The sequence below is a fragment of the Anabas testudineus genome, chromosome 16 (assembly GCF_900324465.2).
Source record: "Anabas testudineus chromosome 16, fAnaTes1.2, whole genome shotgun sequence".
NCBI classification, from domain to species: domain Eukaryota; kingdom Metazoa; phylum Chordata; class Actinopteri; order Anabantiformes; family Anabantidae; genus Anabas; species Anabas testudineus.
The window spans coordinates 13,618,012-13,643,842 of NC_046625.1; the positions used below are offsets into that span (position 1 = coordinate 13,618,012).

General features: G+C 37.9%; 1 protein-coding gene and 2 long non-coding RNA genes across 4 annotated transcripts in view; all 3 read right to left on the reverse strand.

Moving 5' to 3' along the window:
- The window catches only part of LOC113169917 (B-cell receptor CD22-like), an 88,519-nt gene extending 64,357 nt beyond the window's left edge, over positions 1 to 24,162 (reverse strand). The window contains exons 1-6 of one of the 2 annotated variants that reach the window (XM_026371711.1): positions 17,985 to 18,057; positions 14,734 to 14,803; positions 14,211 to 14,573; positions 12,482 to 12,772; positions 12,128 to 12,379; positions 11,686 to 11,937 (exon numbers count right to left, since the gene is read on the reverse strand). In XM_026371711.1, the coding sequence (XP_026227496.1) occupies positions 11,686 to 11,937; positions 12,128 to 12,379; positions 12,482 to 12,772; positions 14,211 to 14,573; positions 14,734 to 14,782 (1,207 nt within the window). In that variant the 5' untranslated portion in view covers positions 14,783 to 14,803; positions 17,985 to 18,057. Of the gene's footprint in view, positions 1 to 11,685; positions 11,938 to 12,127; positions 12,380 to 12,481; positions 12,773 to 14,210; positions 14,574 to 14,733; positions 14,804 to 17,984; positions 18,058 to 22,633; positions 22,925 to 23,530; positions 23,894 to 24,059 lie in introns of those variants that run through there. The other variant, XM_026371712.1, reaches the window with a different exon arrangement.
- Positions 8,239 to 9,139, reverse strand: LOC113169956. Its single transcript, XR_003299608.1, has 3 exons — positions 8,909 to 9,139; positions 8,707 to 8,767; positions 8,239 to 8,615 (listed from the first exon to the last, which is right to left on the reverse strand). It is a non-coding gene; the product is annotated as an uncharacterized LOC113169956 (long non-coding RNA).
- Positions 21,320 to 21,909, reverse strand: LOC113169959. Its single transcript, XR_003299611.1, has 3 exons — positions 21,874 to 21,909; positions 21,491 to 21,556; positions 21,320 to 21,350 (listed from the first exon to the last, which is right to left on the reverse strand). It is a non-coding gene; the product is annotated as an uncharacterized LOC113169959 (long non-coding RNA).
- Positions 24,163 to 25,831: the final 1,669 nt, after the last annotated feature.

Here is a 25,831-nt window from a genome sequence, read left to right on the forward strand (position 1 = left end):
CACCTAAATCTGAGTTACAATAAATATAAAATCTGACTGATCATAAACAGCAAAAGATTATTTGTAGGTGTAGAGACTTTACAATACCTTTAAACCAAAGGAACACAAAGAACAGAGGCCATTTGAAAACACCCATCTCGTCTTCTCAGGTTCAGAATCTGAAAACACATTATATATTCTGGTTCTTGTGGTTCCCCTTTGAACAGAGATGACTCTGGCTTCTATTCCGTTTTTACTCCAAACATCCACAATGTTACACAGAAAATCAGATTTTTGTATCATATGAAGAAAAGAGGAAGGAAATCTATGTTAGTCACCATTAATCATGAATAGAAAAAATATAATATTATAGAATTATTCTCTGTGAGTTGTTTAAATTTCTACGGTTTACAGTTAATATACTACCCATAAAAGAGGAATAATAAACTCATCAGCTCTTATAATTAATTTATTTGCTTATAAAATGTTTCACGTTTTTCATGTGTGATCATCTTTTGTTACAATTTTTGATGTGGTGTTACTTCCTACTTTGAAAATGTATTTATGTTTGTTGCTTGTATTATGTCTTTTAAAAATCATGACTTCTTCTGTTCTAAGATATGCTTATTACCTCATACAACATACATTCACTGAACCTGTCCACAGTGTCCACCAACCCCACTCTTTTGTTGGTAAATGATTTACACACCAAGGCAGTAAATGGCTTAATTAATCTAATTAAAACATAATCAAAGAAAATAAAACATGTATATAAAACATTTGTCAGTATAAAAATGACATGTACTCTACCTGACACCTGAGTGGTTATCAGAGATGCTGAGAAGTGAAGGCAAGATTTCCTACTCTTACATTATGCTTAGAGCTAATGTCACAGGAAATGTGTGTGTGTGTGTGTGTGTGTGTGTGTGTGTGTGTGTGTGTGTGTGTGTGTGTGTGTGTGTGTGTGTGTGTGTGTGTGTGTGTGTGTGTGTGTTGAACTTTGATTGCAAATGTTGATCAATCTAAATATGCATTTTATATCTGTTTGACTAGGTAACTCTCAACACTAAATAAATAAATAAACAAATTATAATAACAAAACAGAAACAAACAAATGAACAAAACCAATTTTTTTGCCTTTGGTTGCATTTCATAAAACAAGGGTCTGTCTCACTTTAAATTTACACTAAGGTCCGGCTTCCTGTTTGTGTTCACACTTAGTCTTGTGCATGTGAAAGTCAAATTCAGACTGAGCTCAAGCCTGATAATTACAGAATCAAAATTACAAATGTCTCCTGCAGTAGTAGTGAATTTAAGAAGTCTACCGTAAGTGTAGCTTTGTACATCTAACAACAAAAAAGACTCTTAATTGTACTTAATGTGTCTGCTGGAAGTAAGAAACTGCACATGAGGTTAGGTTTGGACTTCCTCAAAACATTTATTGCAATATTAAATAGTTAAGACATACATTTGAGTTAGTTTTACTTCAGCTTTGACACATTCACACATTAACTTCACAGTTGATGATGTTCACACAAAATTGTGTGAACATTAAAATTAAATTAAAATGTCTCACCTTCAGGTTCCTCCTCTTATAAGGATGTAAAAAATAAGATGGTGCTTTTATATAACCTGCACATCTCTACCATATACAATCTCAACCTCTACAATATATGTAGAGACCTCAAAGTAAGCATGTAAGGTCTTCAGCAAAATGACTAAGACCAGTGATGCATCAGTGTTTGTGAAGAGTTTGTGAAAAGGTCTGATATAATTAATTAAGCTACTGTAGTTCCAACCATTAAACTAATAAATAACCATATTAACATTTATCATAATATGTAATTAACCCATAACTGTGTTTATTACTTTGTTGTATAATGTTAAATGGTAAATAATAAAACTAATGTGTTAGCCTCGTCTTGGACTGGTGGTTTCATTCTTGCATATTACCTAGTTTGTTTTGGACTATTCAAAGTGAAGATGGGATATTTCATGTCACCATAATGTTTTTAATGGCAGTTCTTTAAAACTGAAAGCTAAGGCAAATGCTGGCAGTTACATCAAGACACTGAAGCAGAAACATGGATATTTAGGCCTAAATTGCTTCATAGTTTCCTCATGAAAGTATTTGTATTTTTAAATGGGCCCTACATGCAGCATTTCTAATTCTAGTTCTAATTTTAATGATAGACAATGTGTTCACCAAATGTTTCATGCCTTATTTTTGAACCAGCGCGTGTCAGTGTACAGTTCTTTATGTAATGGAAAATATAACTGTTCTCCTTTTCTTGAACTAGAACTATTAATTTACTCAGGGGAAGTAAAGAATTTGTTGAGTGTCAGCTAATTCTGTTTGTTTTGCAGCCACTCTCAGGGACTCTTTCAGCTCTTAAGCACTGTTGAAGCAGGGCTTTTTAGGTAGCTATTTAAATTTGAGGAATGTTTCCACCAGCATTATTATTAAAAAAACATAAATTTGGCTTTTAGGTTTTTAAAGTATGCAATAGCAAAACAAAATAACATTTACATTATACAGCACATGATATCTGCTATCTCTGGATATTACGATGGATAGGTATTCAGATCTCAGATGTAGAGGATTCAGACTAAAAATCATCTTAGCAATGATTACTTTTATTGTTTTTGTGCAAAGCTCATTCCTACCAAATGTGCTCTTTCCCTCTGTGCTTTTGTTTCTCATTAATCACTTGTTACTCCTTTCTGACACTAAGGACAGTGAAAGAAACATTTAAAAATACTTTCTTACCTAATGATTCATCCAGTTCCTACTGCTGCTTCAAAAAGGACAGAGACAGTAATGAAAGAAGAAGCGTACACACTGCTACTCTGTTAGCACCTCCTCTAACATACAGTATGCTTTAATTAAAGCCAGCTTCAACAAATTCCTTGGTCGTCCTCCAACATTTTGCTAAAAAAAATACAACTTGTCTTTGATACTGGAGTTAAAATGTTAAAAAACTATTACAAATCCCATGAATTCTGGGTTTCCACAGAATAAAGGACTGACAGTTTTTGGTAAACACTAACTCTGTAATAAGTGTTTGCTGATTTTCTGTAATGTTGGTATGTATATGTATAATACTATATATTATACTATATATTATAGTATTAGTAGTTAAATAGTGCTATTGGACTAGAAACAATGAAGGTCTGAAATAATGCTTGTGTATGTTTATGATTGTGTTTTGCTTGTCTAGCAAGACATATTTGGACAATATCAGTACCCTCCTTAAGGACCTAAGGCTGGGTAAGATGGACACGACTTACAGGGTGTTTTTCCCCTTTTCAATTCTTTTTAATGTAGCTAATAATCAACTTCTGTTTTGTTATCTTGCATATGACTCTCTGAACCTGATGACTGCAGGTTTTAACCCACATGGAGGGAATACCATCAAGCAACTATTTATGAGACGTTTCGGTCTGTGAGGTTATGGCTGACAGGGACAAATGGGTAAGTACAAAAAATAAAAATAAAAAGTTTATTCAACCTGGTCCAAATTTCAGGGGACACAGGGAACCAACAAGACGAGGGAAAACAAAACAAGCACGAATACAACCAAACAAAGTATGAACCTAATGAGAAACCAAAAACACAGTGGAAAAATACAACCACCATCAACCAGACATACAAAGTACCAACTGAAAATACTGCAGTAAAGCAGGCAAAAATACGAACTAAACTAACAAAACGATTACCAACCAACAAGCTATGCACAAAAATACAAACTAATAACCAACAAACTATCATGAAACATAACACGAGGCACAAGCGCTAATGGAACACAAACAAACTCACTGGTAATAAAAAGTAACAAACAAAATCACTGCCAAAGACAGAAGAAACGTGACCAAATATAGTAAACAGACAATTCTGACAATATGTGAAAAAAGGTCTGACTGTGTAACCATCTATACCCTGTCACCTTCAGTGATCAGAATTCAGAGTCTGAGCTCAACCAAGTGTTTTTGTGTGATCTGTTACAGAATGTCGGTGGTATTGTAGTTTTAACTCTAAAGAGTTACAAGGCATGAAAATCAAAGCTGGAAAGTAGAGCAATGTCTGACAGTCTGGGAACAAGGCCTGAATGAGCAGGCAGGAGACAGGTGAAACTCACAGGGGAGATTAGGTGAAGCGAGATGCAGGAAGGATAAAAGAACCGGACAGGAAGTGGAGCTATAACCAAGACACAAACAATTACTTTATATATTTATACTAAAATACTTTTTAATTTGATTTTACTTAGTATGATCAAGTGACAAGAAGCTTTCAACAGTATCAAATGAGGTGTTGTATACAGTTCAAATTCTACATACTGTTAACAGTAAATGTAAAGAGAGCAACATTATCTTTGCTCTCTCCAAAAAGGTTTTTTTTTTAAATGAAAGAAAACAATAAATATACTACTGTATTGCTAACTGCATTGGCTCTCTGACTCTGACTCTTGAAATGTATTTTGTATTGAACGTTATAACAATCACTGAGCCTCTCTAATAACTGGGTTAATGATGACACTAAAAAACGGTTATGCCTTATAAATGCTCAAGTCATCACACATAGGACACGTAAAAGCAATTGCATGTAAAGTAAAAAATAAAAATTAAGTTACCTGTCAGTCCTGGAGAGAAGGTAGTTGATACTGATGTTTATTCTAATTCAGAATATAAGGCCAATTCAAAGATGTGATCAGCTGTGCATCAAATCATGTTATGCACAGGAGAACTGAGAAATGGTTTGTACACCAAAATAGTGAAGATATGGGAAATGTGCATACCATTTTCTAAAATATGCCTATCCCCTCACCAACATTCGAGGTGGGCTTGTGGGTTTGCATATGAGAATATGGTTTATGGTATATGGTTTGTAACTTCCTGAGAAGGCTTTTAAACCCTTCATGTGAGAGCCCTCAGTGTCTGTGGATACATAAAACCACAAGTCCACATCAGCAAGCTGTAAAACATGCAAGGTGACTCGGACCGGACCAGCAGGTACACAAAGCTGGAGGTTTGTAGAAAGCTGCGTGTAGGTTTTTGCTGTTTTGCATGGAAAGAGTGATACAGCCATCAGTGTAGTCAAAATTGTCAGTGCTTTCGAAACAGCACTGTGTATAGGAAGTCAATTACTTTCACTGTAAAGGGAAATCTTCTGACTAATAACTGAAGGGCTAATTTATATATATATATATATATGATCTATCTATCATTTTAAGGTCCTGCATGGTAATACGAAACTGTTGTGTCAAGACGATCACAGTAGCTTGTGACATTTTACACACATAATACACCTACACACACAGCAGAACAATGGTTCACACTCACAGATCAAAAGACTGAGAGTGTTTTTTATTTCTCACCTGCTGTGAACTGAATTCAGAATTTTTTTATTTTACTTTATAAAACAAAACAGTTACAGATATTATTTGAATTACATGATGTGAACAAGAAAAGGTTAATATAATTCTCTGAATCTTTCCCTTCTTACTGTGAATAATCTCTAGACCATTTTGCAGCTGTAGAAGCACCAACCACATGCACAAAACTACGCACACTGCTGTTTTGTAGTCTCTGAAAGTCACTGCAAGCCCCCCCACACAAACCAGCACTACCACACAGAACACAGAAACAGTTTGTTCAACATTTTTAATGATCTGATCTCACAAGTGTATTGGACGTCTCTTTATCTGTGGTGTCTCTGAGGCTGACACCACCTCTGGATTGGAATCCTGATTAAAGATGTAATTGTAATCCGCATAATTGTCCAGCTACATTATCAAGTCGTTCTCTGTGGTGTTCATGCTGCTTTGGAAGGAACAGAACATTTATGGTTTACTTTGATTTTCGGGGGATTGGCAACAGTATTAGCTAGATATTCAAAATTCAGTGAAACAGAAAGGGATAGAAGTCGAAGAAGTAGTCGGGGTAGTGGTGTGTGGGAGTAGTGGCCAGTTTGAGGGAGAGGAAATATCAAAGGAACTGTATTATGACATTAATTAACTTGTGCTCCAAAGACGAAACGCACAGATTTGATGTGAGATTTGAGTGAATAAAGAGAGTTCATTCAGGATCCTCTGATTTCAGACACTCCTTCCACTGCACTGACGCAGGCAAAATACTAACTAATGCACTAACCAGACAAACAAAGTAACACAGAGATAGGCAAACAACTCACATAAGAGGAGATCAAAGTATGTCAAAGTCCAGGGTGAAATCCGTCCATGATTAGGGTCCAGGAGAGTGGAGGGTGAGGAAGTCCGTGAGGTGAAAAAAGGAGGAGACAGGAACAAAACAACAAAGACATTTCAGTGAGTGCTGTGCAGGTAAAAACGGGGAAAATACCACACTGACTACAGAGAAAGTAGTTCTCAAGTCTATCCAAGAACAGACAGGACTTACTGTTAAATCTGCTGTCATTGCATTTAGAAGCCGTAAGTCAGGGTGTGGAAATTATAACTTCAATCAAGAACATATAGACCTCAATATTAAATGGTCATTACAAAGTCAGAGAGGAAGAGTATTGTATGGAATAGAAAGTGACAGTGTTGCTGGGACCAGAAGAGGAAGGGCAGGAATCTGTATATAATACAGAGCAAAGTGGGAGAGGACCGAGTGTCGAAGCAGTCTGTAGAGTGACGCCGAGATAGTGAGTGTGGAACAGACATATATACCCCTACATATAAGTGTGAGTTTGGGACCCTAAAAGAGAGCAGAAACAAAGAGTCTAGGCTCCACTGAGATATGGCTAAAGGGAGTATAGACCATCTAAGTAGAAGAAAATTGTATCCTGTCATCTTTCAGTGAATATTAAAATTTTTAATTAGTATTATTTCTCACCTTTAGGTTCTTCTCCTGAAAAGGGCATGAAAAAAGAGAAGAGACAATAAGAATGCACTTTTATACAGCTTACATAAAACATATGTAGAGAATTCAAAAATAAGCATGTGTAAATAAAAATGTAATATCTTCAGGAAAATTAGATTTTTCGTTTGATTTGATAATTTCTCAAAAATTTGGATATTGACTACTTGAGTGAGGAAAAAATGTGCACATTAAAGTTTTCAACGTAGGTTGTTGCACTTTCATCTTGCACAAGTGATTTATAACATCTTCAATAGCTGCTGTTTAATATAGGTGGATTCTTGGAAGACATGGCTCCTGGTAATTCAGACCCAGAGTCAGACGAGTCAGTGGCATTAGTTGGGCAAAGTCGGCTTCGGCAGAATGAACAGTTTGTGTCTGATATTTTGCTTTTATACATGTGTATGTGGACTTAAGTGATCTTGAACAGTGTTGAAGCACCACCACCTGACCAACATGTATGAGTAACTACTGAGAATGGCCAGTTTATGAATTAAGGTGGATTTTAGTACATTAAAATTATATTTGATATATTATGGAAAAGCCATTTTACCATGTTTCTTCACAAACTAAGATTAAAATGTTTACATTTGGTGATTTATAATGTCAGATAAAGATGATTCAGACCAACAATCATCATAGCATTGTTGACTTTTATTGCTAAAGCAAAATACATGATACATAGTAAATCTACCAAGTGCTCTCTTTCTCTCTGTGGATTCATTTCCTACACAGTTTTACTCTTTTCTGACATTGTATTTGCAAATACAGTCTTTCCTTGTCTTTGACTTTCTCACAGCTCACTGTGTGTGTGTGTGTATATATATATATGTATACATATATATATATACACACACACACATTACTGTGCAAAAGTCTTAGGCGCCATCTGCTTTGTTCCTTTATGAATGATGACCAGTATTAATTTCTCCCTCTCTTTTTTTTTTTTACAGTAAAAACCCAAAAAATGGTTTCTTGGCTTTTGCCTTTCCACAAATACATTTCTAGTCGAGGTTCTTTAGGCTGTGGAAGGACCAACTTGGCATCCACATGAAGCTGCCTGATGCTGAACCAGGTCCTTGCTGGACGTCTGATCTCTCAAAGAAGAAACTCTGGGAAACGTTTCACGGCATCTTTCACTTCTGTTTCTGTCCTTGACCTTTCCAGATTTCTCTACAGAGGTTACACTTATTATTTGTCACTTTAGCAAACATAATGTTAAAAAAACATGTTTATTCTGATATTTATGTGTTTTTTATCACTGTGAACATATTTCCTATGTACACTAACTGTATTCTAATCAAGTGACTACAATATAAATAGATACATAGTTATAATAGCACTACCAAACCAAAGAAAAATGTAATGGTGCCTGAGACTTTTACACAGTACTGTGTATATGTGTATATGGCTGTAATGATAGCTGTAGCAATCCCAAGTGATAGTGTAGCAACATCAGGAAGAAGGAGCACGGGAAGATAGAAAAATTTCAAGGGCTGAAAGAAGAGGTGGAAAAGATGTGGAAGGTGAAGGCACAAGTGGTACCGGTGGTGACAGGAAGAACAGGCTTGAAGGAATAAGACCGCTCCAAGGAAGGGGCAAGTGGGGAATTTTTATATATATGATAAGACACCATGTTGTTTATTTTCATAACTTTTTTGCTCCACATCAGTCAGACAACAGGCTCAGAGATGGCAGCTGCTCTCCCAAAGAGTTCAGTGATCTTACACATTGGCATATATCTCTTCATCCCAGTCAGTCTGTGTAGGAAACATGATTAACTCACTCTTTTCTCAAGTCTATGGAAATAATGAATAAAAAATGAATAAATTAGGCTGAAGCTGCACATACCTCCATGTTGTCATATATATGATCATCAAGGTAATGTATGTCTTCATCATCCATCTGTTTTCTGACAGAGCACAGAAAGAAATCATGTTTTCTTCTCTGTGTCATTTTAAATTACAGGGAAACGTTTGTTTATTGCAAAATAACAAATGCATGAATAAATAAACAGTATGTGAATGTGTGAATGTGTTTTGTTGTGTCGTACTGGAACTCCACAGTCTCTGCTGTCTTGCTGACACTGTCGTGAGCTGTTGGTAAATCTCCAGGTCCCCTACCAGCAGAATAATATGTTTTAATTTAGGACCCTGAAAAACACTATGAACACCTTACACATAAACTCAAACTATAAAACTGAACACAGACTATGATCCTTTATAAAACATTCAAAGTTGACTTTACACACAGACTCATATATTTCAAGCGTTTATTTCTTTTAATTTTGATGATTAGAACTGACAACTAATGAAAACCCAAATTCAGTGTCTCAGAAAATTAGAATATTACTTAAGTTAATTACAAAGAAAGGATTTTTCCACACTCTAATCAGCTAATTAACTCAAAACACCTGCAAAGGCCTTTAAATGGTCTCTCAGTCTAGTTCTGTAGGCTACACAATCATGGGGAAGACTGCTGATTTGACAGTTGTCCACAAGACGACCACTGACACCTTGTACAAGGAGGGCAAGAAACAAAAGGTAATTGCAAAAGAGGCTGGCTGTTCACAGAGCTCTGTGTCCAAGCACATTAATTGAGAGGCGAAGGGAAGGAAAAGATGTGGTAGAAAAAAGTGTATAAGCAACAGGGATAACCGCACCCTGGAGAGACTCGTGAAACGAAACCCATTCAAAAATGCTGGGGAGATTCACAAGAGTGGACTGCAGCTGGAGTCAGTGCTTCAAGAACCACTTCGCACAGACGTATGCAAGACATGGGACACCTGTCGCATTCCTTGTGTCAAGCCACTCTTGAACAACAGACAGCGTCTGAAGCGTCTCACCTAGGCTAAAGACAAAAAGGACTAGACTGCCGCTGAGTGGTCCAAAGTTATGGTCTCTGATGAAAGTAAAGAGGCACAAAATCCACGTTGCTTGAGGTCCAGTATAAAGTTTCCACAGTCAGTGATGGTTTGGGGTACCATGTCATCTGCTGGTGTTGCTCCACTGTGTTTTCTGAGGTCCAAGGTCAACGTAGCCGTATACCAGGAAGTCTTAGAGCACGTCCTGCTTCCTGCTGCTGACCAACTTTATTGAGATGCAGATTTCATTTTCCAACAGGACTTGGCACCAGCACACAGTGCCAAATCTACCAGTACCTAGTTTAAGGACCATGGTACCCCTGTTAGAAATTGGCCAGCAAACTCGCCTGACCTTAACCCCATAGAAAATCTATGGGATGTTGTAAAGAGGAAGATGCAACATGTCAGATCCCACAATGCAGAAGAGCTGAAGGCCACTATCAGAGCAACCTGGGCTCTCATAACACCTGAGCAGTGCTACAGACTGATCGACTCCATGCCACGCCGAATTGCTGCGGTAATTCAGGCAAAAGGAGCCACAACTAAGGAATGAGTTCTGTACATGCTCATACTTTTCATGTACATACTTTTCAGTTGGCCAAGATTTCTCAGGACACTTTCTTTGTATTGGTCTTAAGTCATTTTAATTTTCTGAGATACTGAATTTGGGTTTTTCATAAGTTGTCAGTTCTAATCATCAAAATAAAAAAAATTAACATACATACACAAATATATGAGTTTGTGTGTAATGCATGAATATATTATACAAGTTTCACTTTTTGAACAGAATTAGTGAAATATATCAACTTTTTGATGGTATTCTAATTATATGACCAGCACCTGTATTTAATAACCTATAAACATTTAAAGGACCAAAAATGGATAATAAAACAAACATTTTACCAAAATCTACATAAACATGCATAAGACCAAACAACATTAGCTTTATTTTCTCATTTTGATAAATGATTCATTATTTATTAAAAGCTGAATAACTGAAACCTTTTTGTTGAGGTATAGTGGTGCTCCACAGTTTTCTCTCTCTCTGTGACACATGCTGCAGTATCCTCTGTTCTCCCCCTACTGGCAGAATAATGGTTATGAATTAAAGACAAAGAAATAGTATTGACATTTAACACGTACACTGAAACCAGTAATGCAAACTGCAGAGAGAGTTGAAAACAAAAATGTGGAGGTTGATGTTCTGTTATCCAAGTGATCAAAACAAAGTTATCTATTAATTATATTATATATAATATTAAAATATTTCTCTGCATAACTTGCTTTCTGATTAATGTTTTTTTTTTTACTTTCAAAATCTACTTAAATAGTCAGATTTTAAAATTAGCTTTAGCACAAAAACAACGATAACTTTTTAACTTTTCAATGACAACAAATACTTTCTATATCAACTTACCATTTTCTGACAACTCCCAATACTATTAGAAGTATCACCAAACCTGTGCCTGCTCCAATAGCTATGAAAATATAGAGATTCTGCATCTTTCCTGTTCAAACAGAAACCAAGTGAAGTCATTGTTATAATGCAAACTATTTTTATGTATGATAGATGGATCAGGCCTTTTTAGAAATACTAAACACATTTTTACATCTTACCATTGACAGCTAAAGGGAATGTGAGGCTGACTTTGCCCAACGTGTTGTTTGCCAGACACTGGACGAACTCAGAAGATCCAGATTTAGTGTGCAGAGTCTCAGTGGTATTAAAGCCATGTCTCTCTGTCTTGGTGCTTGATAAGACTCTGTCAGAAAGCACAAAATGGACCATGCTGGGAGGACTGGACTCCACAATGCACACACACTTTACCACATCGTCCTCTGAGGAGCAGGAGATTTTCTTAATCTCAGGGGCAACTGTCAGAACAACAAATGTAGGAGTTGATTAAAATGTTCATCATGTTTAGATTAAAACAACTTTCTCTTTGTGTTTTTGATTGTTTACTTACATGACACATTGAGCTGCACAGGGCTTGATTTGCTTTCTCCTACTGTATTGATGGCAGTACAGTACAGGGCACCTGTGTGTCTGGAGACATTTATCAGCTTGTAAGATTGTCCCTGATGCAGCTGAGCACCTTCTTCGTTGTGCCACAGGTAGCTGTTGGCAGGAGGGTTAGCCTCACTGGAGCACTTCAGCTGCACAGTTTCTCCCTCTTTTACATGTGACTTGTAGTCAACCTTCACATTCACAGGGGCGTCTGCACAGAAACATACAATTAACTCTTTATGATGCAGTGATGTTCTTTACAGACATCATCCTCTGAGGAGCAGGAGATGTTCTTAATCTCAGAGGCAACTGTCAGAACAACAAATGTAGGAGTTGATTAAAATGTTCATCATGTTTAAATTTAAACAACTTTCTCTTTGTGTTTTTGATTGTTTACTTACATGACACATTGAGCTGCACAGGGCTTGATTTGCTTTCTCCTACTGTATTGTTGGCAGTACAGTACAGGACACCTGTGTGTCTGGAGACATTTATCAGCTTGTAAGATTGTCCCTGATGCAGCCGAGCACCTGCTTTATTTTTCCACAGGTAGCTGTTGGCAGGAGGGTTAGCCTCACTGGAGCACTTCAGCTGCACAGTTTCTCCCTCTTTTACATGTGACTTGTAGTCAACCGTCACATTCACAGGGGCGTCTGCACAGAAACATACAATTAACTCTTTATGATGCTGTGATGTTATTTACAGACATCATGTTTAAAGCATTAACTTTTATCACCCCTGTTATTTACACTTACATTTAACTTTGAGAACATTGGATGCTTGCTCCCGCATTAAACCTCCTTTGTATCTCACAGTGCATGATAAACGCTTGTTGTGATCAGCTTTGGTGGCTTTAAAGGTCAGAACAGACGTTGCCTTCCACTGACCATCGGTAAGCTGCTGTGATTGGAAACGCTTCTCGCCAGAGTGAGTCCAGGTAAATTCAGGCGGAGATGAGGGACATGAGTGAGACACAGAGCAGGAAGCAGACACAGTTTGACCCTCGACTACTTCTTCTTTCACAGAGACAGTGGGCTGTGGGGCACCTGTAAAAACAAGAAGGTCACACAAGAGACTTTTGTTGGAAAGGATCCGTTATGTGGCGTTGCTCACTCTGACTAATTATAGAATATAACTACTTTTCTCTGACGTCTTTAAATATCTGTGGTCACCACACAGCAGCAGTTTCAGTATGTCATTCTGCCCAGACTTTAACATGTAGGAAATTCTTTAAATTTGTTCCGTTTGTCTTCAATTTTTTATCTGTCAGTTTAGTTTTATCTGTTCTGTCACTAAATATTTTTTTTTAATTTAATTTCACTGATCCTAGTGGAGATGTTCAGGATACAGTTATGGTGGTGTAGCTGCTGTCACAGGAGCTTGTGGTTTGTGGTATTGGAGAAGTATGAGAAAGTGGGAGTTTAACCTCCGAGCTTGTTATTGTTGGGACACTTGGATCAACACATGCTCTAAATCAGGGGTCTCAAACTCTCTCTCTTTCGCTCTTTCTTTTCGTCCCTGTTAAATATTTTTCCTTGGTGTCTCTTGAGGGTTTGTTCACTACACTTCAAACCTCCCGCTTTGTGCAGTGCGCATACGCGAATATTCAAGTACGGCCAAAAAGCATCTTTCCTGGCGTCACACGCGCACCCCCCAGCATCGCCCCACTATTTGAGAAGCACTGGCTTAATCCAAGCAGAGAAACATTTCTCGATGAGTGACAGCAGCATTGCCATGGAGAGTTTTCAGCCTCGTTTCTATGAAGCACACGCCGACATTCGACAGACATTTGAACCTGAATACAGCAGATATAGAAGACTGAAGAAACCACATATAATCACCAACTTGAGGAATAAAATTATTATTATTTTTATTATTATTATTGTTAATATTTTATTTATTTATTACTGATTCATTTTCTTATAAATTTTTTATCTTTTTATTTATTCTGTATTAAAAAATAAAAATTAAAGAGATTTGAGAAGATTTCCTGTGGAAAACCTGATGCGGCCCAGCCCCGCCCAGACTCTGCTTCCCGCGGCCCCCTGGTAAATTGAGTTTGAGACCCCTGTCCTAAATAATCATAGTTGCCTTCTCAGGCAAAAAATGTTTTTATGGCATCCGTTTACATTCACATTTACATTTAATTATTTGGCAGATGCTTTTATCCAAAGCGACTTGCAAGTGAGGTACAAACCAAGCCAACTATCAATGCCAAGAACTTTAAAAGTAAAGAACTTTAAAGTAAAGTGCTCTAGGAACAGATGTTTCAGTTTCATGAGATATAAGTTCAAGGTTTTGTGCAGAGAAAGTTGCAGAGGAGTTGAGAGTGAGGCAGCTGACGTACAGAGGTTTGTAGATCATTCCATCATCGTGTAGCCACTGAGCTAGAGAGGTTTCAACTGGGATCTTTTGAGTTGAGGTGAAGGGACCACAAAAACCATTATTACATTATATTATTAAAAGGGATGAAATATTACTCACTAATAAATGTAATGGACACTTCATTGTTTCTGTAAGAATACTGGTTATAGCCTCCAAGTTCAATCCTGAAATAAAAAGGTCCTCGGTCACTTTGACGAAGGGGATTGATCTTCAGTGAACAGTTCTTCTGTGTTATGTCTCCCACCAGCTCTGTCCGTCCTTTAAACTCCTGCTTAATTTGATTGTTGTCTTTGTGATAGATGACATCATTTGTCTTGGTATGCCAGATCCCTGTTCGTCCAGTGATCTGTTTTCCTGGTTCTGGGTAGTTATATGAGCAGGGGATAACCACACAGGATCCATCGAAGCCTTGAACTGATGATGGCACCGTGGCGGTCCAAGTGGAGGCTTCAGTTTGAACAACTGTGATAAAATTCAAACAAAAAAGACGACATGAGAACAGAGAACATAGGATTAAAAAAAGTCAACTCAAATTCACCTAAAACTGAGTTATAATAAATATAAAATCTGACTGATCATGAGCAACAAAAGATTATTTGTAGGTGTAGAGACTTTACAATACCTTTAAACCAAAGGAACACAAAGAACAGAGGCCATTTGAAAACACCCATCTTGTCTTCTCAGGTTCAGATCTGAAAACACAGTGACATATATTTCCTGGTTCTTGTGGTTCCCCTTTGAACAGAGATCAATCTGGCTTATATTCCCTTTCCACTACAAACATCCACAATCTTACACAGAAAATCAGATATGAAGGAAATCTTTGTTAGGCACCATTAATCATTTCTAGAAAATAGAGAATATAGTACATATTTATATATACGGACATCTTCTTCTTCTCTTTCGGCTTTTCCCATTAGGGGTCGCCACAGCGAATCATCCTTCTCCAACTCACTCTATCATGGGCATCTTTTACCCTCACACTAGCCAACCTCATGTCCTCTGTTAAGACATCCATATATCTCCTCCTTGGTCGTCCTCTTGCCCTCCTGCCTGGCAGCTCCATCTCCAACATCCTTCTACCAATATATTCACTATCCCTCCTCTGAACATGTCCAAACCACCTCAGTCTGGCCTCTCTGACTTTGTCGCTAACACAGGCAACGTGAGCCGTCCCTCTGATGTGCTCGTTCCTTATTCTGTCTAACCTGGTCACTCCTAAGGAGAACCTCAACATCTTCATCTCTTCTACCTCCATCTCAGGAGCTAGCAGCTCCTCCCTCGGCACCCTGTCATACGCCTTCTCTAAATCTACAAAGACACAATGCAGCTCCTTCTGACCATCTCTGTACTTTTCCATCAACATTCTCAAAGCAAAGAAAATAGCATCAGTGGTGCTCTTAAGGGGCATGAAACCATACTGCTGCTCACAAATCTCCACCTTCTTCCTAAGCCTGGCTTCCACTACTCTTTCCCACAGCTTCATTGTGTGGCTCATCAACTTGTTTCCTCTATAGTTGCTGCAGTTCTGCGTGTCACCCTTGTTCTTAAAGATCGGAACCAGAACGCTTCTCCTCCATTCCTCAGGCATCTTCTCACTCTCTAGAATCCTATTGAACAAACTGGTTAGAAACTCCACTGCTGCCTCTCCTAAGCACTTCCACACCTCCACAGGTACGTCATCAGGACCAACAGCCTTTCCACTCTTCATCCTTTTCAGAGCCATCCTAATCTCATCCTTTCCAATCTCTGCTACTTCCAGCTCCACAACATCCACATCTTCCTCCCTTCTGTCATTTTCCTCATTCATCAGCTCCTCAAAATACTCGTTCCATCTTTTCTGCACACTCTCCTGGGTTGTTAGCACCTTTCCATCTCTGTCCTTAATCACCCTTATCTGTTGCACATCCTTCCCATCTCTATCTCTCTGTCTGGCTAGCCTGTACAAGTCCTTCTCTTCTTCCTTTGTGTCTAACCTGTCGTACAGCTCATCGTAAGCTTTCTGTTTTGCCTTTGCCACCTCCCTCTTCACTCTACGCTGCGCTTCCTTGTACTCCTGTCTACTTTCCTCTGTCCTTTCTACATCCCACTTCCTACTAGCCAACCTCTTCCTCTGAATGCATTCCTGTACTTCCTCATTCCACCACCAAGTGTCTTTACCTTCTTTCCTCTTTCCAGTTGACACACCTAGCACCTTCCTACCTGTTTCCCTGATAACCTCTGCTGTAGTTTCCCAGTCATCTGGAAGCTCATCCTGACCACCCAGAACCTGTCTCAACTTCTGCCTGAATTCCTCACAAGTTTCTTCATTCTTTAGCTTCCACCACTTGTCTTCTTTTTAGTCTTCCGTCTCTTCTTCTTCCTGATCTACCAGAGTCATCTTACACACCAACATGCGGTGCTGTCTGGCTACACTCTCTCCTACGACCACTTTGCAGTCACTAACGTCTCTCAAATGACCTCGTCTACATAGGATATAGTCCACCAGCGTGCTCCTACCTCCACTTCTGTATGTCACTTTATGTTCCTCTCGCTTCTGGAAGTAAGTGTTGACTACAGCCATGTCCATCCTCTTAGCAAAGTCCGCCACCATCTGTCCTTCCGGATTCCTTTCCTTTACACCAAACCTGCCCATCACCTCCTCATCACCTCTGTTGCCCTCACCAACATGCCCATTAAAGTCTGCTCCAACAACAACTCTCTCTCCTCTGGGGATACTCTCTATGACCTCATCAAACTCACTCCAGAATCTCTCCTTCTCTTCTAACTCACAGCCAACCTGTGGCGCATACCCACTGACTACATTCACCATCACCCCTTCAATTTCTAGCTTTAGGCTCATCATCCTGTCCGAGACTATTTTCACCTCTAGAACATTGTTCACAAACTTCCCCTTCAGGATCACTCCTACCCCGTTTCTCTTCCTATCCACACCATGGTAGAACAGTTTGTATCCTCCTCCAATACTACGTGCCTTGCTGCCCTTCCACCTTGTCTCCTGCTCACACAGAACATCTACCTTCCTTCTCTCCATCATGTCTGCCAGCTCTCTGCCTTTCCCTGTCATTGTGCCAACGTTAATTGTCCCTATTCTCAGATCTATGTTCCTGTCTTTCCCCTTCTCTCTCTGACCACGAACACTTCTGCCTCCCCTCTTTCTTTGACCAACAGTAGTCAAATTTCCACCGGCACCCTGTAGGTTAACAGCATCGGTGGCGGTCATTGTGAACGCGGGCCTCGACCGATCCGGTAGACAGAAGTCACTGGCTTGCAACCCCTGTGTCTAGATTATATATATATATATATATATATATGTATATAAAAATCTCATCAACTCTTATAATTAATTTAGTTGCTTATAAAATGTTGCACTTCATTGAGGAGTTCCTTCAACCACTTCAGATTTGTTGAATAACTCCCAGCCCACCATACCTGTGCCATTACTTCCTTTTTTAAAAATACAGAAACTTTATGCATTTTAAAAGTCATGACTATTGTAAGACATATTAATGACCTCAGGAAACATGCATGCACTGAACCCGTCCACACTCTCCAACAACCCCACTGTTTTGTTATTTGCAGACCATATGTTAGAAACAAATCACTGTGATTTATCTTTAGTTGGAATAGTTATAGATCAAGTTTGGTCTCATTCACCTTTAGTTCAAAGAAAGATTAACTAACGAAGCACAAATGACTGACACACCAAGGCAGTAAATGGCTTAATTTATCAAATCAAATCAAATCAAATCAAATCAAATCAAATCAAATCATGATCAAGTCTTAATTGAAACATTCAAATAGACAAAAGAAAGGAAATAAAACATGTTACATTTAAAACATTGGTCAGTATAAAAATTATATGTACTCTACCTGACACGGTCCTTGTAAGAGATGCCGAGAAGTGAAGGCAGGATTTCCTACTCTTACTTTATTGTTAGAGTTTATGTCACAGGAAGTGTGTTTGCAAGCATGTGCATGTGTGTGTGTGTGTGTGTGTATTTTGAGTTTTGCTCGGTTTGCAAATATCCGATCATGCATTTACCATGACATCAAGCTGAAGACTTGTTTTACTAGGTGACTCATGACACTAAATAAATAAATAAAACAGGGCCTGCCTCACTTTAAATGTACACTAAGGTCCCTCTTCCTGTTTATTTTCACACCTAGTCTTGTGCAAGTGAGGTAAAAGTTTGCTGACATTTAATTCTGCAGAACTATTTTTCACATTTTGTCAAGATGTGCATCCGCAAGAGAGCTGGTCAGGCTCTTCCATTTTAAAAACAGTCCTTCAAGAAATACTGAATTAGTATCTCTTTAGTCAAGGACATTCCTGCAAAATAGAAATGCAATTGTGATTTATTTTATGTAAATCACTTTCGCTTTAAAGTTTTACACTGAAGATGTATGAGATATCATTGGTCATTCAATTTAACATGACTAAAGTAAGGAGTATTTTTAATACTTAAAAACTTCCAGTCAGTGTAGCCACTGACTGTAGTTAATGTACTTCCAATAAAGAAACCAGGAAAGGTTCAGAGCAAACCTGGAAGTTAAAGGCCAATGGCTTTAACATCTAATGTGTGAAAAAATTATGGAAAGAATGGTGAATGACAGACTGACATATTATCTGTAGAAATATAACTTAATGAACAAGTGTCAAAGTGGTTTTAGGAAAGGGAGAGGTACAGTACTACGGATCCGGTTTTGTGTTTGGAGCACGAGATAAGAAGGCCTCATGTGAACAAAGAGCTTGTAGTGGTCATGTTTATCGATGCAGAAAAGGCCTTTGAGACTTTTTGGATGGAAGAAGAAGTATCCAGGTAAGGTGGGCCGGGAGTTATTCAACAAATCTGAAGTGGTTGAAGGAACTCCTCAATGAAGTGCAATTAGTTCATCTTTGATGAGATACCTCCAGACATAGGAAGATGATGGAGCTTATGATGGAGCATTATGGAAGAAATAAAATACACCTAGTAAATAAAATGCAGGAGGGGATAAAACAAGTAGAAGAATGGGGGATGAAATGGGGATTTAGATTTTCAGTAGAGAAGTCAAAGATAATGTTTTTTACAGGGATGAGAAAGAAAGAAGAATGTGAGTTAAAGTTATATAGAGCTGTATTAGAACAGGTTGAGTCGTTTCGTTTTTTTAGGGATGCACTTTGGGTTTTGGACGGGTGAGAGATGAAGCAGCAACAGAGATGAAAGTCTTACAGAGGGTTTTTTGCCTAACAGTGATTTGGCCTATGATTCCACTATGAAGTTTGTAGAGTCCAGTAGTAGATTTGGAAGTAGTGAATTACAGATGGATCTAAGGATCCAAGATCTGACAGGACTTGTGCTGCAGTTACAGTGCTGAGTCATAAAACTGACATATTTAAAAGAACATTGGATGATTTGAGTGTCTATTCAGTGGAAATGTATACAGTAGTATTAGTGTTGAAAGTGAATAAGGTGAATTATTCCAGGCCATGTATTAATATGCAGTGACTGTGTCTCTGTCCTGTACAGCATTAGGTCCAGCTCATCCAAAAACAGACAGGACTCAATGTTAAATCAGCTGTCATTATATTTAGAAGCTGTAAGTCAGGGTATGGAAAATAGAAATTAAAAATTGTGTGGACTCCTGCTCAAGTAGCCAAGCAAGATTTAAATCAAGAACATATAGACATGAATATTAAATTGTCAAGGTCAGAGAGGAAGAGTATTTTATGGAACAGAAAGTGACAGTGTTGCTGGGACCAGGAGAGGAAGGGCAGAAATCTGTATATAATACAGAGCAAAGTGGGAGAGGACCGAGTGTGGAGTAAGAACAGACAGAAAGAAGTGGTTTGTACCAGATTAAGAATAGGACACAGTAATTTGAACATTACATTACATTTAATAGGGAAACATGAAAATGGGATGTGCAGAGACAGGAGCCAGAAACATGAACATGTTGAACATGTTATGGTGAGATGTAGGAGGTATGAAAGTGGAGACATGATAGAGGACTTCAGGAGGAGAGGCTTAAAGACAAATTATTTGAAGGATATTATAAACAAGAATGCACTTTCATATAGATATATACATAAAATACATGGCAGAGAACTCAAAAACAAGCATGTGTAAATAAAAATGTAATATTTTCGAAAAAATTAGATTTTCGTTTGAATTGAATTAAAATTGGAGTGAGGCAAAACGTGCACATTAAAGTTTTTTATGTAGGTTGTTACACTTTCATCTTACAGAGTGAATAATATCATTTCCAATAACTGCTGTAAGGTTTAATAAAGGAGGAGTAAAGAGAAATATGACAACTTTCAAATCTGTGGACTGTATAATCCAGTCCTGTATATTTGTAACCACCATGTCAAAAGGCTGATCTGACACCTACGTTGTACAATAGTATGAGTAGAGGGTTCTTGGAAGACATGGCTACTGGTATTTTTTGACCAAGAGTCAGTGGCACCAGTTGGGCAAAGTCGGCTTCAGCAGAATGAACATTTTGTGTCTGATATTTTGCTTTTGTACATGTGTATGTGGACATAAGTGATCTTGAACAGTGTTGAAGCACCACCACCTGGCCAACATGTATAAGTAAGTACTGAGAATGGCCAATTTATGAGTTAAGAGGTGGATGTTAGTACATTTAAATTATAGTTGTTATATTATGGAAAAGCCATTTTAACACATTTGTCCTCAAACTGAAATTAAAACGGTAACATTTGGTGGTTTATAAAGTCAGATAAAGAGGATTCAGACCAAATATCATCTTAGCAGTGTTGAGTTTTATTGCTAAAGCAAAACATATGATACATAGTAAATCTCCTACCAGATGCTGTCTTTCTCTCTGTGGTTTAATTTCTTACACACGTTTTATTTTACTCTTTTCTGACACTGTGTTTGCAAATACAGTCTTTGATTATCTTTGACTTTCTTACCCAACAGACACACACACATATATGATAATGTTGTTTATTTTTATAACTTTTTCTTTTTTGCTCCACATCAGACAAACGGCAGGCACAAGAGATGGCAGCCGCTCTTCCAGTGAGTTCAGTGATCTTACACATTGGCATATATCTCTTCATCACAGTCAGTCTGTGTAGGAAACATGATTAACTCACTCTTTTCTCAAGTCTATGGAAATAATGAATAAAGGAATGAAGCTGAAGCTGCACAAACCTCCATGTTGCCATATATATGATCCTCCGGATCATCAGGGTCATGATTGTCTTCATCATCCATCTGTTTTCTGACAGAGCACAGAAAGAAAACATGTTTTCTTCTCTGTGTCATTTTCAATTACATAAAAACTTTTTTTATTGCTAATGAACAAATGCATGAATAAATAAACAGAATGTGAATGTGTGAATGTGTTTTGTTGTGTCATACTGGAACTCCACAGTCTCTGTTGTCTTGGTGTCACTGTCATAAGATATTGGCAAATCTCCAGGTCCCCTACCAGCAGAATAATGTGTTTTAATTTAGGACACTGAAAAACACTATGAACACCTTACACATAAACTCAAACTACAAAACTAAACACAGACTATGATCCTCTATAAAACACTCGAAGTTGACTTTCAGTGCTCAAGATAAAGTATTCTTCATAACGTGGATATATTCAATAACCTATAAACATTTAAAGGACCAAAAATGGGTAATAAAACAAACATATTTACCAAAATCCACAAACACCAAACAATATTAGCTTCATTTTCTTATTTTGACAAACGGTTTATTCTTTATATAACTAAAGGTTGAATAACCAAAACCTTTTTGTTGAGGTATACTGGTGATCCACAGCTTTCTCTGTCTCTTTGACATACTCTGCAGTATCCTGTGATTTTTTTACATAATATTAAGGACAACAAATACTTTCTATATCAACTTACCTTGTTCTGACAACTCCCAATACTATTAGAAGTATCACCAAACCTGTGCCTGCTCCAATAGCTATGAAAATATAGAGATTCTGCATCTTTCCTGTTCAAACAGAAACCAAGTGAAGTCATTGATATAATGCAAACTATTTTTATGTGTGACAGATGGATCAGGCCTTTTTAGATATATTAAACACATTTTTACATCTTACCATTGACAGCTAAAGGTAACGTGAGGCTGACATTGCCCAATGTGTTGATTGCCAGACACTGGACGAACTCAGAAGATCCAGATTTAGTGTGCAGAGTCTCAGTGGTATTAAAAGCCATGTGTCTCTGTCTTGGTGCTTGATAAGACTCTGTCAGAAAGCACAAAATGGACCATGCTGGGAGGACTGGACTCCACAATGCACACACACTTTACCACATCATCCTCTGAGGAGCAGGAGATGTTCTTAATCTCAGGGGCAACTGTCAGAACAACAAATGTAGGAGTTGATTAAAATGTTCATCATGTTTAAATTAAAACAAGTTTCTCTTTGTGTTTTTGATTGTTTACGTTGATTATTTAACTCTTTATGATGCTGTGATGTTCTTTACAGACATCTTGTTTGAATCATTTACTTTTATCCTTGCTGTTATTTACACTTACATTTAACTTTGAGAACATTGGATGCTTGTTTCCGCTCTAAACCTCCTTTGTATCTCACAGTGCATGATAAAGGCTTGTTGTGATCAGCTTTGGTGGGGTGAAAGGTCAGAACAGACGTTGCCTTCCACTGACCATCGGTAAGCTGCTGTGATTGGAAATGCTTCTCGCCAGAGTGAGTCCAGGTGAATTCAGGAGGAGATGAGGGACATGAGTGAGACACAGAGCAGGAAGCAGACACATTTTGACCCTCGACTACTTCTTCTTTCACAGAGACAGTGGGCTGTGGGGCACCTGTAAGAACAAGAAGGTCACACAAGAGACTTTTGTTAAAAAGGATCTGTTGTGTAGCGTTGCTGCTGTCATCAACATTCACTCTGACTGAATATAGAATATAACTATTTTTCTTTGGCGTCTTTAAATATCTGTGGTCACCACACAGCAGCAGTTTCAGTATGTGTCTACAAACTGAAAGTGGAGTTGTGTGCAATTCACATATGGCACGCTTATAAATTAAACAGTGAATGTTATTTCAAACTTCAGGATTGATAAAAATGATGAAGACCCAGAATTTAACATGTAGGAAATTCTTAACATTTGTTCTGTTTGTCTTTAATTTCATACATCTGTAAATTTAATTTCATCTGTTCTGTCACCAAATACATTTGTTTCTTAAATTTAATTTCACTGATTCTGTTGGAGACATTCAGGATACAGTGATGATGGTGTAGCTGCTGTCACTGCAACCTGTGGTTCCTGGTCTGCGGAGGTGTGTAGATCATTCCATCAATGTGTAACCACTGAGCTAAAAAGGTTCAACTGGGATCTTTTGAGTTGAGGTCAAGGGACCACAAGAACAATTATTATATTATATTATTAAAAGAGATGAATATTACTTACTAATAACTGTAATGGACACTTCATTGTTTCTGTAAGAATACCGGTTATAGCCTCCAAGTTCAATTCTGAAATAAAAAGGTCCTCGGTCACTTTGACGAAGGGGATCGATCTTCAGGGAACAGTTCTTCTGTGTTATGTCTCCCACCAGCTCTGTCCGTCCTTTATACTCCTGCTTAATTTGATTGTTGTCTTTGTGATAGATGACATCCTCTATCACCTTATACCAAATCCCTGTGTATCCAGTGATCTGTTTTCCTGATTCCGGGTAGTTATATGAGCAGGGGATAACCACACAAGATCCATTGATGCCTTGAACTGATGATGGCACCGTGGCGGTCCAAGTGGAGGCTTCAGTTTGAACAACTGCGATAAAATTCAAATGAAAAAGACGACATGAGAACAGAGAACACAAGATTCTGACCGAAGAGTCAACTCATATACAAATTCACCTAAATCTGAGTATAAATATAAAATCTGACTGCTCATGAGCAACAAAAGATTATTTGTAGGTGAAGAGACTTAACAATACCTTTAAACCAAAGGAACACAAAGAACAGAGGCCATTTGAAAGCACCCATCTCGTCTTCTCAGGTTCAGATCTGAAAACACAGTGACATATATTTCCTGGTTCTTGAGGTTCCCCTTTGAACAGAGATGACTCTGGCATCTATTCCCTTTTTACTACAAACATCTACAATGTACACAGAAAATCAGATTTTTGTGTCATGTGAGGAAAATATTAAAGAAATGTATGTTAGTCACCATTAATCATTAACAGAGAATATTGAAAATTATAAAATAAAATTATTTTCCGTGAGCGGTTTAGATTTCCAGGGTTTAGTGTCAATATAATCATACAAAAGCAATGAAAGTTTATCTCATCAGCTCTTATAATTAGTTTATTTGCTCGTAAAATGTTTTACGTTTTTCATGTGTGATCAACTGTTGTTACAATTTTTGATGTGCTGTCATGTCACTACTTTGAAAATGTATTTATGTATTTATTTATGTATTATGTCTTTTAAAAATCACAACTTCTCCTGTTTAAAGATATGCTAATTACCTTATACAACATGCATTCACTGAACCCGTCCACAGTCTCCACCAACCCCACTATTTTATTGGTATAAATAATTGACACACCGAGGCAGTAAATGGCTTAATTAATCTAATCAAATCATATTTAAATCTTTATTGAAACATGTAAATAGACTAGAGAAAGGAAATAAAACATGTACTCTACCTGACAAAGAGGTTATCAGAAATGCAGAAATGTGAAAAGAAGAATTTCTTTCTCTTACTTTATTCGTAGAGCTAATGTCACAGAAGTGTGTGCGTGTTTATCTTGAACTTTGAATGCAAATCTGATCTGATCATGCATTTATCCTGACATCAAGCTAAAGCTGTGTTTTATTTCTGTTTAACTAGGTAACTCGCAACACTAAAGCAGGGCCTGTTTTAACCCTCTTCCTGTTTATTTTCACACTTGGTCTTTTGCAAGTGAGGTAAAAGTTTACTTACCTTCAATTCCTCAGAACTCTTTTTCACAGTTTGTCAAGATGTGCATCAGCAGGAGAGCTGGCCAGGCTCCTCCATTTTAAAAACAGTCCTTCAAGAAATACTGAATTAGTATCTCTTTAGTCATGGAAGGACATTCCTGCAAAACAGAAATGCAATTGTGATGTAGTTCATGTAACATTCACTTTCACTTTAAAGTTTTACACTGAAGATGTATGAAAACAGTCACAGAATGTGATGAAATCCAATAAATGTCTAAAACCGGTGTGGAAAAACAGGCTGGGGTAATGAACACAGGCAGTCCAAACAATGAATCCAAAAGGCTACACTCAGCTCAAGGGTAATCCAGGTCATACACGGTTATGGCAGTTCAGAGGTAAGTCCGGCAGGCAAAATCCACAACAGAAAGACAATCCAGGTCGAAACACTGTGAGTTCTGTTTATTCCCCGTCTTTCCCCCCTGCTCACGGTACCAAACCTGTACCTGGACCTGCCTGATTCCCTTTCCCGGACCTGTACCCTTTCTACTCTGTCTACCCTGGATTCCCCCTCATTGGACCAGCCTGACCTGAACCTGATTCCCCTCTGGTTCTGTGAGTTTTCCCTCTGTTCTGTTTTCTCCCTCGTTGTTCTTTTCCCTGCTCTGACTGTTTGGACCGCCTTTGTGTTTCGACCTGGATTGTCTTTCTGTTGTGGATTTTGCCTGCCGGACTTACCTCTGAACTGCCATAACTGTGTTTGACCTGGATTACCCTTGACCTGGGTTTAGCCTTTTGGATTCAT